This window comes from Hemitrygon akajei, chromosome 2 (assembly GCF_048418815.1).
Source record: "Hemitrygon akajei chromosome 2, sHemAka1.3, whole genome shotgun sequence".
In the NCBI taxonomy this organism is placed as follows: Eukaryota; Metazoa; Chordata; class Chondrichthyes; order Myliobatiformes; family Dasyatidae; genus Hemitrygon; species Hemitrygon akajei.
In genome coordinates, this window is record NC_133125.1 from 194,271,557 (window position 1) to 194,283,386 (window position 11,830).

At 48.6% G+C, this 11,830-nt stretch overlaps 1 protein-coding gene across 1 annotated transcript; it reads left to right on the forward strand.

Moving 5' to 3' along the window:
- The first annotated feature begins 273 nt into the window (after positions 1–273).
- Positions 274–11,575, forward strand: LOC140719600 (zinc-binding protein A33-like). The gene is made up of 6 exons (XM_073034308.1): positions 274–798; positions 877–972; positions 1,390–1,623; positions 2,330–2,352; positions 2,449–2,567; positions 10,800–11,575. The coding sequence occupies exons 1-6, from the start codon at positions 388–390 to the stop codon at positions 11,330–11,332; spliced, it is 1,416 nt and encodes a 471-aa protein (XP_072890409.1). The 5' UTR covers positions 274–387; the 3' UTR covers positions 11,333–11,575.
- Positions 11,576–11,830: the final 255 nt, after the last annotated feature.

Below are 11,830 nucleotides of genomic sequence, written 5' to 3' on the forward strand. Positions count from 1 at the left end.
CAATTGACATTTCGCGTAGAGAACCTTCGTCTGGACTGTCTCAACCCGGAATATCTTCTGTCTATTTTTCTCCACAAATGATGTCTGACTCGCTTAGTTCCTTCCAGACTCTTGCATTTACAGTCCCTTCTGTCTCTCTTTTCAGGACTTGCCCTTTCAGTTCTGCCGTAGACTGAACCAAGCTCTTCTCTCCGGCTTTATCTATGTTAGACTTGTTTAATGTGTTTCTGATCGCTGCTGTGGAAATGAACACGATTCCTGCTTCACTGAAAAGGAACATTCATTCCCCAGACTGCAGCGCCCCAGGTGGACAGCCGCGGTACCGCAGGCGTTCAGCAGCTCCCTGGAAGTGAAAGGACCCTGAACCGGGAAGTATCGGGAGTTAACATGGCTTCGAAAGGACAGGTCGAGAGTTTAACCGAGGAGGTAATTTGTCCCATCTGCCTGGATTTCTTCACCGATCCGGTTATACTGGAGTGTGGACACAACTACTGCCGCTCCTGCATCACACGGTGTTGGGAAAGGGAGCAGAGAAACCGCTGCCCGGAATGTAGAGAGGAGATTGCGGACCGCACCCTCAGGGTCAATCGGGCCTTGGCAAATCTGTCTGAGAAAGCTCGAAAACTAAACCTGAATCCGAAAGAGGAGGAAAGTAAACTTCACTGCGAGAAACATGGGGAAGAACTGAAGCTGTTTTGTGAGATGGACGAGACACTGATATGCCTGATCTGTGCGACTGCGCGGGAACACAAGTCTCACAACTTCATGCTGGTTAACGAAGCCATTGAAATCTACAAGGTAAAACTAACCAGCTTTTGATCAGCTATTTACTTAGTTGCATATTTTGGTCTAATGTCTTTACTCTCTGATTCCCAGGGTCGGGTTAAATCTTCCTTAGACTCTCTCACTAAAAAGAAATCGGACTTCGAGGAAATGGAGCAACAACAGAAAGAGAAGATTTCTGGAGTTCAGGTGAGGCTCCTGAACAGAATTTACAAATTCGCTGTGTAGTTTTGTTCCCTTTAATGCAGAATAGCAGAGCATCGCAGCCCCAGTAACCTGGGATCGATCCTGACCCTTGGAGCGGTCTGCGTGGAGTTTGCATGTTCTCCCTGTATCCAGTATCTTCCTTTAGCCGACATTGCATGGTTGAACGGTAAATTGGCGACTGTAATTAACCTTGTGACGTTGGGTGGTCTGTGATTCATGTCGGGGTTAGTGGGTCAGAGACGGAGTATATGTTTCAGGGAGATGTGGGGGAATGTGATGGAGGGGATTGTTCTGAGAACCAGCATAGACTTTAATGGGCTGAATGGTTACCTTCCATGTCAGAAGGAAATACAAAAAATAGCCTCAAATAGTAAACTAGCCTCTCCTTTCATTTGACAGGAACAGACACACAGTCTTCAGTCCCAGATCACATCCCATTTTGCTGAACTGCGCCGGATTCTCACTGAAAAAGAGCAGCGTGCACTGCGAGATCTCAGGGAAGAAGAGGAGAGGACTCTGAATCCAATGGAGAAAAATCTTCGAAAGATTCAAGAGAATTTAAGTTCCATCCAGGAGGAAATCACAAAGTTACAGGAACGGATGGATCAACAAGAAAATATCACATTCCTCATGGTGAGCGATTTAAGTTTGGATCTGTAAAAGTGCCCAGTCACAATATGATGTAATTTATCTCAAATAGTGTAGCTGGAAACTGATTTCCACCATGTGGACGTCCTGACTGTTCAGAATTGTCATTGTCCCAAACCGGCCTCCCACAACATCTGTACATCACAGGACAGTCTGCAACCTTCTCGGGAATGAGTTACCCTGATCAGAGCACTGAGCTGGTGGTCGTTTCTGTGATTCCCACGTATAATATCCCCGATACTCAGAGTAACACCCAGTTACAGTCATAGGCTGTGAGTGTGTTTCTGATATTCTCTTCACCTCATTTCTTGTGGGATTTATTAACAACTAACTGATGCTTTATCTTTGACTATTGGTCTCAGACAAGGAGAAATATTTTCTCCACTCCCATCCCATCAAATCCATTCAGAGGTTTAAATTCCTCCATCTGATCCTCCCTGACATCATATCCAGATAAAAATACACAACCTGTCCAATCTCTCCTGCAAGTTCCATCCTCTCAGTTATGGTATAAATTTCATAAACATTCCTTCTACTTTCTCCCGTGGTTCTCCTCTTTCTCCATTCGTTTCAGTGGGAGAGAGTTAAGTGAGAATTTTCGGCAGCTTGTAATAACTTGTCTCAGATTCCTGCTGTTCGGATGCCGATGGTCAGTCTCAGTCAATTGAGATCTGTGTTTGATTTATTTCAGGAGGAAGCTCGTCGGAAGAGGAGGTAGGACATGGTCTTGACCGAAACTCTGTGTGGATTTGTAAAATAGTTCAAATATCACTGATGTTCAGTTTATAACCAGATGTATAATATTTACAGGATTGGTGATAATGACAAGACATTGTCAGTGACAGACGGTGCCCTGCTGGTTGAAAAATTCTATCACCCCTATTTGTTCGACACAGCATTGGGAGAAGCGTTTGACGGCATTAATCGAGGTAAAACATACAGATTCATTCCGGCACCAACCCCACCTGCCGGGAGGCATCACTGCCACATGGTCAGCTGGAGATGTCAGACCCTTGAACACACCAAACCAGGGGCAAATATACAAACAATTCACTGGTCGAATCACTGCATCCTGTTCCCATTTGCACTGGACAAACAAGCCAATGCACGGGTTTGAATCCTGACATGGTAGCTCTGGAATTAATATTCTATTAATGTCATTAAAGTGGATAAAATCTGGTATCACTATGGTGACGGGGATTGTCAGAATAACACACCAGTCCTTCGAGCCACTCCCCCTGTCTGACCTGTCCGTGACCGCAGTCTGATTGACTCAGCTCTGCCCCCTGCTGGACTCGCCAGTCTCACTGTTGTGATCAAACCACCACATTGAGACTGAACCCAGACACACCAATCAGCATTAACACTGGTGGACACAGCATAACTGGTCTGGCAAATCTCCATCACACACATTCACAAGAAGGTTCAGCAGATTGTAGTCAGAGTCTCAACATTGCACATTGTTAAACCCCTCAGTAACCTGGAGGTTACCATTCTCTTCAGACACAGTGAATGGTTTCTATTTGAACAATTCACACGTGTCACCCATATTCATCCCCCTTCACCTTCTGTTTCCATCTACACACACAGTTCACCACAGGCTTTCCACCCCTCCCCCATCTGGTCCTGGTTCCATCTGCCATTCATCTCTCCCCTAATGGTTCCCATTGTCATAAACAGGAAAAAGTCTGCAGATGCTGGAAATCCAAATCAACACACACAAAATGCTGGAGGAACTCAGCAGGTCAGGCAGCATCTATTGGAATGAATAAACAGTTGATGTTTTGGGCTGTGATCCTTCTTCAGGACTAAAATTGAAGTGGGGGGTGATGCCAGAATAAAAAGTGGGGAGTGGGGAGAGAGGCTAGCGAGAAGGTGATAGGTGAAGCCAGTGGGGTGGGAATGCTAAAGGGCTGGAGAGGAAGGAATCTGATCGGAGAGGAGAGTGGACCATAAGAGAAAGGGGAGGAGGGGACCCAGGGAGTAGTGATAGGGAGGTGAGAAGAGGTTAAAAGCCAGAGTGGGGAATAGAAGAAGAGGGGAGGGGATGAGAAAAATTTTACCTGAAGAAGAAATCAATATTCATGCCATCAGGTCAGAGGCTACCCAGGCAGAATACAAGGTGTTCTCCTCCATCCTGAGGATGGCCTCATCTTGGCGCAAGAGGCGGCCATGGACCGACATTTTGGAATGGGAATTAAAATGTTTGGCCACTGGGAAGTTCCCCTTTGGGTGGATAGAGTGGAACCTCCTTTACTGATCAGATTCCAGTACAGGTTGGCCTTTGTGCTCCTGTTTCTCACCCTCCCACAGCTGTCTCCCACCTTCCCATCTCCCAACTATCCCCGCAACCCCGCTCCGACTAGCGATCAAAACTTTCACTGTGTTGGTGTTGGTTTCACTTCCCAGTGTCTCCCACTCCACAGTCCACACTCCCCACCCTTCCGCTACCCGGAGCGTCGTGCCTGCCATCTTTCACCAATCTTCAGTCCACAGTCACTTCAGACTCCTGTCTCATCACTCCCCTTCTCCTCTGCTCAATCTAACCCATCATAACCTTATATATTTCTGTCAGATCACCTCCCAGTCTATTTACCTGCATTTGGTCCGTATCCTTCAAAACCTCCCCGTCATCATTTCTCAGTCCCAGGGCTCAACTCCTCTCTGTGCCAGTTCCACAGGGCCCTCAATTCCCCCGTGTTACAGAAGATGATCGACCTCATTTTCTACCACATTACAGAAGCAAATGTGCTGCAGGTCCTAAAATGCAGAAAGGTCGATAAATCCCCAGGTCCTGATCAAGTGTATCCCAGGACATTGTGAGAAGCTCAGGAAGAAATTGAGAGGCCCTTTTGGAGATTTGTGTGTCATCGATAACTACGGGTGAGGGGCCAGAAGACTGGAGGGAGACTAATTTTGAACATTTACTGAAGATCGACTCTAGGGAGAAGCCAGGGAAGTACACACCAGTGAGCCTAACGTCAGAGGTGGGTTCATTAATGGAGGGGATTCTGAGAGACAGGATCGACATTCATTCGGAAAGGTGAGGACTAATCAGGGAGACCCAGCGTGGTTTTCTGCATGGACGGTACGGTAGCATAGTGGTTAGCACAACGGTTTACAGTACCAGTGACCCGGGTTCATGTCCCGTCACTGCCTGTGAGGAGTTTGTACGTTCTCCCTGTGACCGTGTGGATTTCCTCTGGGTTCTCCAGTTTCACAGTCCAAACCCGTAACGGTTGGCAGGTTAATTGGTCATTACAACTTGTCCCATGGTCAGGCTCGGATTAAATCAGGGGTTGCTGGGTGGTGGGGGTCATTGTAACTTGCCCCATGGTCAGGCTCGGATTAAATCAGGGATTCCTGGGTGGTGGGGGTCATTGTAACTTGTCCCATGGTCAGGCTTGGATTAAATCAGGGTTGCTGAGTGGTGGGGGTCATTGTAACTTGTCCCATGGTCAGGCTCGGATTAAATCAGGGGTTGCTGGGTGGTGGGGGTCATTGTAACTTGTCCCATGGTCGGGCTCGGATTAAATCAGGGGTTGCTGGGTGGTGGGGGTCATTGTAACTTGTTCCATGGTCAGGCTCGGATTAAATCAGGGGTTGCTGGGTGGTGGGGGTCATTGTAATTGTCCTATGGTCAGGCTCGGATTAAATCAGGGGTTGCTGGGTGGTGGGGGTCATTGTAACTTGTCCCATGGTCAGGCTTGCATTAAATCAGGAGTTGCTGGGTGGTGGGGGTCATTGTAACTTGTTCCATGGTCAGGCTCGGATTAAATCAGGGGTTGCTGGGTGGTGGGGGTCATTGTAACTTGTTCCATGGTCAGGCTCGGATTAAATCAGGGGTTGCTGGGTGGTGGGGGTCATTGTAACGTCCCGTGGTCAGGCTCGGATTAAATCAGGGGTTGCTGGGTGATGGGGGTCATTGTAACTTGTTCCATGGTCAGGCTTGGATTAAATCAGGGGTTGCTGGGTGGTGGGGTCATTATAACGTCCCATGGTCAGGCTCGGATTAAATCAGGAGTTGCTGGGTGGTGGGGGTCATTGTAACTTGTTCCATGGTCAGGCTCAGATTAAATCAGGGGTTGCTGGGTGGTGGGGGTCATTGTAACTTGTTCCATGGTCAGGCTCGGATTAAATCAGGGGTTGCTGGGTGATGGGGGTCATTGTAACTTGTCCCATGGTCAGGCTTGCATTAAATCAGGAGTTGCTGGGTGGTGGGGGTCATTGTAACTTGTCCCATGGTCAGGCTCGGATTAAATCAGGGGTTGCTGGGTGGTGGGGGTCATTGTAACTTGTCCCATGGTCAGGCTCGGATTAAATCAGGGGTTGCTGGGTGGTGGGGGTCATTGTAACTTGTCCCATGGTCAGGCTCGGATTAAATCAGGGGTTGCTGGGTGGTGGGGGTCATTGTAACTTGTTCCATGGTCAGGCTTGGATTAAATCAGGGGTTGCTGGGTGGTGGGGGTCATTGTAACTTGTCCCATGGTCAGGCTCGGATTAAATCAGGGGTTGCTGGGTGGTGGGGGTCATTGTAACTTGTCCCATGGTCAGGCTCGGATTAAATCAGGGGTTGCTGGGTGGTGGGGGTCATTGTAACTTGTCCCATGGTCAGGCTCGGATTAAATCGGGTTGCTGGGTGGTGGGGGTCATTGTAACTTGTCCCATGGTCAGGCTCGGATTAAATCGGGGGTTGCTGGGTGGTGGGGGTCAAAGGGCCGGAAGGGCCTATTCCGTGCTGTATCTCAATAAGTAAATTACAGCTGATGAAAGAGCAGTAGACATTGTCTCCATGGAGTTCAGCGAGGGACTTGACAAGGTAGCAGAGAGTTCGATCACATGGGATACAGTACAATAGACAATAGACAATAGGTGCAGAAGAAGACCATTCGGCCCTTTGAGCCGGCACCACCATTCTGAGATCATGGCTGATCATCTACTGTCAATACCTGGTTCCTGCCTTGTCCCCATATCCCTTGATTCCCCTATTCATAAGATACCTATCTAGCTCCTTCTTGAAAACATCTAGAGAATTGGCCTCCACAGCCTTCCGAGGCAGTGCATTCCAGACCCCCACAACTCTCTGGGAGAAGAAGTTTTTCCTTAACTCTGTCCTAAATGACCTACCCCTTATTCTCAAACCATACCCTCTGGTACTGGACTCTCCCAGCATCTGGAACATATTTCCTGCCTCTTGTCCAATCCCTTAATAATCTATTATGTTGCAATCAGATCCCCTCTCAATCTGCTTAATTCCAGCGTGTACAAGCCCAGTCTCTCTAACCTCTCTGCGTAAGACAGTCCGGACATCCCAGGAATTAACCTTGTGAATCTACGCTGCACTTCCTCTATAGCCAGGATGTCCTTCCTTAACCCTGGAGACCAAAACTGTACACAATACTCCAGGTGTGGTCTCACCAGGGCCCTGTACAAATGCAAGAGGATTTCCTTGCTCTTGTACTCAATTCCCTTTGTAATAAAGGCCAACATTCCATTAGCCTTCTTCTCTGCCTGCTGCACTTGCTCATTCACCTTCAGTGACTGATGAACAAGGACTCCTAGATCTCTTTGTATTTCTCCCTTACCTAACTACACCGTTCAGATAATAATCTGCCTTCCTGTTCTTACTCCTAAAGTGGATAACCTCACACTTATTCACATTAAACGTCATCTGTCAAGTATCTGCTCACTCACAGCCTATCCAAGTCACCCTGAATTCTCCAAACATCCTCATCACATGTCACACTGCCACCCAGCTTAGTATCATCAGCAAACTTGCTGATGTTATTCTCAATGCCGTCATCTAAATCGTTGTTGTAAATCATAAACAGCTGTGGTCCCAATACCGAGCCCTGTGGCACCCCACTAGTCACCACCTACCATTCCGAGAAACACCCATTCACCGCTACCCTTTGCTTTCTATCTGCCAGCCAGTTTTCTATCCATGTCAATATCCTCCCCCCAATGCCATGAGCTCTGATTTTACCCACCAATCTCCTATGTGGGACCTTATCAAATGCCTTCTGAAAATCAAGGTACACTACATCCACTGGATCTCCCTTGTCTAACTTCCTGGTTACATCCTCAAAAAACTACAATAGATTAGTCAAGCATGATTTGCCCTTGGTAAATCCATGCTGGCTTGGCCCAATCCTATCACTGCTATCTAGATAAGCCACTATTTCATCTTTAATAATGCACTCTAGCATCTTCCCCACTACTGATGTTAGGCTGATGGATGATAGTTCTCTGTTTTCTCCCTCCCTCCTTTCTTAAAAAGTGGGATAACATTAGCCATTCTCCAATCCTCAGGAACTGATCCTGAATCTAAGGAACATTGGAAAATGATTACCAATGCATCCACAATTTCCAGGGCCACCTCCTTTAGTACCCTAGGATGCAGACCATCTGGACCTGGGGATTTGTCAGGCTTCAGTCCCATCAGTCTACTCATCACCGTTTCCTTCCTAATGTCAATCTGTTTCATTTCCTCTGTTACCCTATGTCCTTGGCCCATCCATACATCTGGGAGATTGCTTGTGTCTTCCCTGGTGAAGACAGATCTAAAGTAATTATTAAATTCTTCTGCCATTTCTCTGTTTCCCATAACAATTTCACCCAATTCATTCTTCAAGGGCCCAACATTGTTCTTAACTATCTTCTTTCTCTTTACCGACCTAAAAGAGCTTTTGCTATCCTCCTTTATATTCCTGGCTCGCTTGTGTTCGTACCTCATTTTTTCTCCCCGTATTACCTTTTTAGTTAAGTTCTGTTGTTCCTTAAAAAATTTCCCAATAATCTGTCCTCCCACTCACCTTAGCTCTGTGATAGTTCCTTTTTGTTAATGCTATGCAATCTCTGACTTCCTCTGACGATCTGGAATAGGATACAGAGTTGTCTGGGTGGAGTCCTGTGACCAGTGGTTGTTCTGCAGGGATCGGTGCTGGGTTCACTGTTTTTCATCATTCATATGAATGATTTGGAGAGAATGTAGGTGACGTGTTTAGTAGGTTTGTGAAGAACTCTAAAACTGGTGGTTTCATGGACAGTGAAGAGGTTATTTATTTATTTAGAGACAGTGTGAAACAGGCCGTCCCAGACCAATGACCCGCTCCACCCAGCACCCCAACTATTTAAAACCAACCTAATCACGGGGCGATGTACAATGACCATTTAACCTGCAAACCGTTATGTTTTTGTATGAGCGTCACAGAGTGATAGAAACAAACAGCACAGGCCCTTCAGCCCATCTGGTCTATACTGAAGCATTTAAACTACCTGCTCCCATCGACCTGCACCGGGACCATGGTCCTCCAACTCCGACCATCCATGTACCGTCCAAACTTCACTTAAATGTTTCAGTCGAGCTTGCATGCACCACTTGCACTAGCAGCTCGTTCCACATTCTCACAACCCTCTAAATGAAGAAGTTTCCCCTCATGTTCCCCTTAAAGTTTTCATCTTTCACCTTTAACCCATGACCTCTGCTTGTAATCCCACCCAACCTCCATGGAAAAAGCCTGCTTGCATTTACCGACACTGGGGTCCTACCGAAGAGCAACAGCTCACACTTGTCTGCATTAAATTCCAGCTGACACTTTTCAGCCCACTTTCCCAGCTGCTCCAGATCCCACTGCAAGTAATGATGGTCTTCCTCGCTGTCCACTCCTCCCCAATCTGAGGGATGAATCGGGAGCACCCGGAGGAAATGCACGAGATCCCAGGGAGAAAGTACAAACTCCTTACAGATGGTGTCGGAATTGAACTCTGAACTCCGGAACGCCCCGAGGTGCAACAGTATTGTGTTATCCACTACATAACCCTGTTGCTCATGGTTTATCCAAGATTACAACGAGATCTTGATTAATTGGGTCTCTGGGCCATTGGATGGAAATTGATTTTAATTCAGAGAGATGAGGGTGTTGCATTTTGGAAGGCAAACCAGGACAGGATTTACACAGCAATTGGGGGCCCTGGAGAGTGTTGTGGAACAGAGAGACCAGGAGGTGATTGTCTTCATCAGTCAGAATACTGAGTACAGGATCTGGGACGTCACGTTATGAGTGTACAAGACATTGGGAAGGCCACATTTGGAGCAGAGTAACACACACAAACTGCTGGAGGAACTCAGCAGGTCAGGCAGCAGCTCTGGATATGAATAAACACTCAATGATTTGGGCCAAGGTTTTGTGTGTGTTGCTTTGCATTTCCAGCATCTGCAGATTTTCTTGTCTTTATGATTTGGATCACACTGTCCAGTGCTGGTGACCTTTCTACAGGAAGAATGTCATCAAACTGAGAGGGTATAAAACAGATTTACAAGGATGTTACTGGGACGGGAGGGTTTGGGTTATAAGGAGAGGCTGAATATTCTTGGTCTTTTTCCTGGAGCTCAGGAGGCTGCCAAAGGAAACCGTGGAGGTGGATACAGTTACAACGATTTAAAATACACCTGGACGGGTACGTGGTTAGGAAAGTTTTAAAGGAATAATGGGCAAATACAGGTAAATGGAACTAGTTCATTAAAGCGAGTTGGTCGGCACGGATGAATTCTGCCTCTTTAAATGCCTCCAGTGTTTACTCACCCCATCCTCATCTGGATCCAGTTGTTGCTCCGCCCCTTCCTCGTACCGGTTTCCACTGCTATCTCCCGTCTTTCTTTCCGTTCGTGAGGTAAGGTCTTGGCTTGAAACATCGACTGTACATCTCCCTTATCACACGCTGCTTGACCCGCTGAGATTCTCCAGAATATCCGCTCTCCATGTTGAAGAAAAACCTCGGGAAGATGCTGATTGTCCGTCCGCTGTGCTTGGGTAAAACCCCGGGAAAGGGTCCTGTCTCCCCCCCCCCACTGACTGTACCTGAGGCCGAGTGGCCTCTCCACCGATCCCCGGGGCCGCGCTGCCCGAGTCTCCCCCCGATCCCCGGGGCCGCGCTGCCCGAGTCTCCCCCCGATCCCCGGGGCCGCGCTGCCCGAGTCTCCCCCCGATCCCCGGGGCCGCGCTGCCCGTGTCTCCCCCCGATCCCCGGGGCCGCGCTGCCCGAGTCTCCCCCCGATCCCCGGGGCCGCGCTGCCCGAGTCTCCCCCCGACCCCGGGGCCGCGCTGCCCGAGTCTCCCCCCGATCCCCGGGACTCTCTAATTCTCTGCTTCTCCCCCCAGTCTCTGTCACCCTGGATGTGGAAACGGCGAATCCGGAGCTCGAGGTGTCTGAGGATCGGAAGAGTGTGAGATACACCGAGACATGGAGGAATCTCCCTGACACTGGGAAGAGGTTCCCATACTGGCTTTGTGTGCTGGGATCGGAGGGATTCACATCGGGGAGACATTACTGGGAGGTGGAGGTGACGGGGAATCGGTGGTGGGATCTGGGAGTCGCCGCAGAGTCTGTGGAGAGGAAGGGAGGGGTCACAGTGAGTCCGGAGACCGGATTCTGGAGAATCGCGCGGGTTGATGACACGATGTGGGTTCTCACCTCCCCTTTGTCCCGTCTCCCTGCCCGTCCCATCCCCGGGAGGGTGGGAGTTTATCTCAGTTACGAGTCCGGGACAGTTTCATTTTACAACGCGGAGACCAAGTCCCATCTCCACACCTTCACTGGGAATAAATTCACGGAGAAACTTTATCCTTTCTTCTGGACTGGATATGAAAACGAGTGGCTGAGAATCTGCTCCGGTTCCGCTCCGGGTCTGTAAACGGGTCGGGTCCGGGACCGGAGTCAGGAGTAAGTCAGTGTAAATATAAATGTGCGGAGAGTGTGTGGTGAACTAGATATACCTGTCTGACTGCTCCTGTGGCTCTTCCCAAGACCCTGCTGACTGCCCCTGTGGCTCCTCCCACAGACCCCTGTATAAAGGCGACTGTGGTCTGCTGCTCTCCCTCATTTTCCCCAGGATGTAGTGTTGTTCTTCAGTCAATAAAAGCCGATATCTCACTTCCTAAGTCTCGGCGTGAGTTATTGATGGTGCATCAGAGTGAAATAAACATGATTTGAGAATTATCGATTCATTAATTTTAACTCGTTCACCGCATCCGTCAACGGAACAGAAAGACTGCGGATTCAGCAGCAGCCGCGGGCGGCGGGTCCTGAGCTCCCCGGCTCCCCCGGGTGCTAAAGTCCACCGGGACTGACAGGGTAACTGGGGCAAGTGGTGGTGGTGCTGACTGGCAGAGGGAGGTCAGGGTGAATCTTG

Bases quoted from the DNA above. Each gene is read 5' to 3' on its own strand.
- LOC140719600 (XM_073034308.1), top strand. From the start codon at position 388: ATGGCTTCGAAAGGACAGGTCGAGAGTTTAACCGAGGAGGTAATTTGT. The intron at 799-876 runs GTAAAACTAACC...TCTGATTCCCAG, and splicing joins AAGCCATTGAAATCTACAAG to GGTCGGGTTAAATCTTCCTT. The intron at 2,353-2,448 runs GTAGGACATGGT...TAATATTTACAG, and splicing joins GAAGCTCGTCGGAAGAGGAG to GATTGGTGATAATGACAAGA.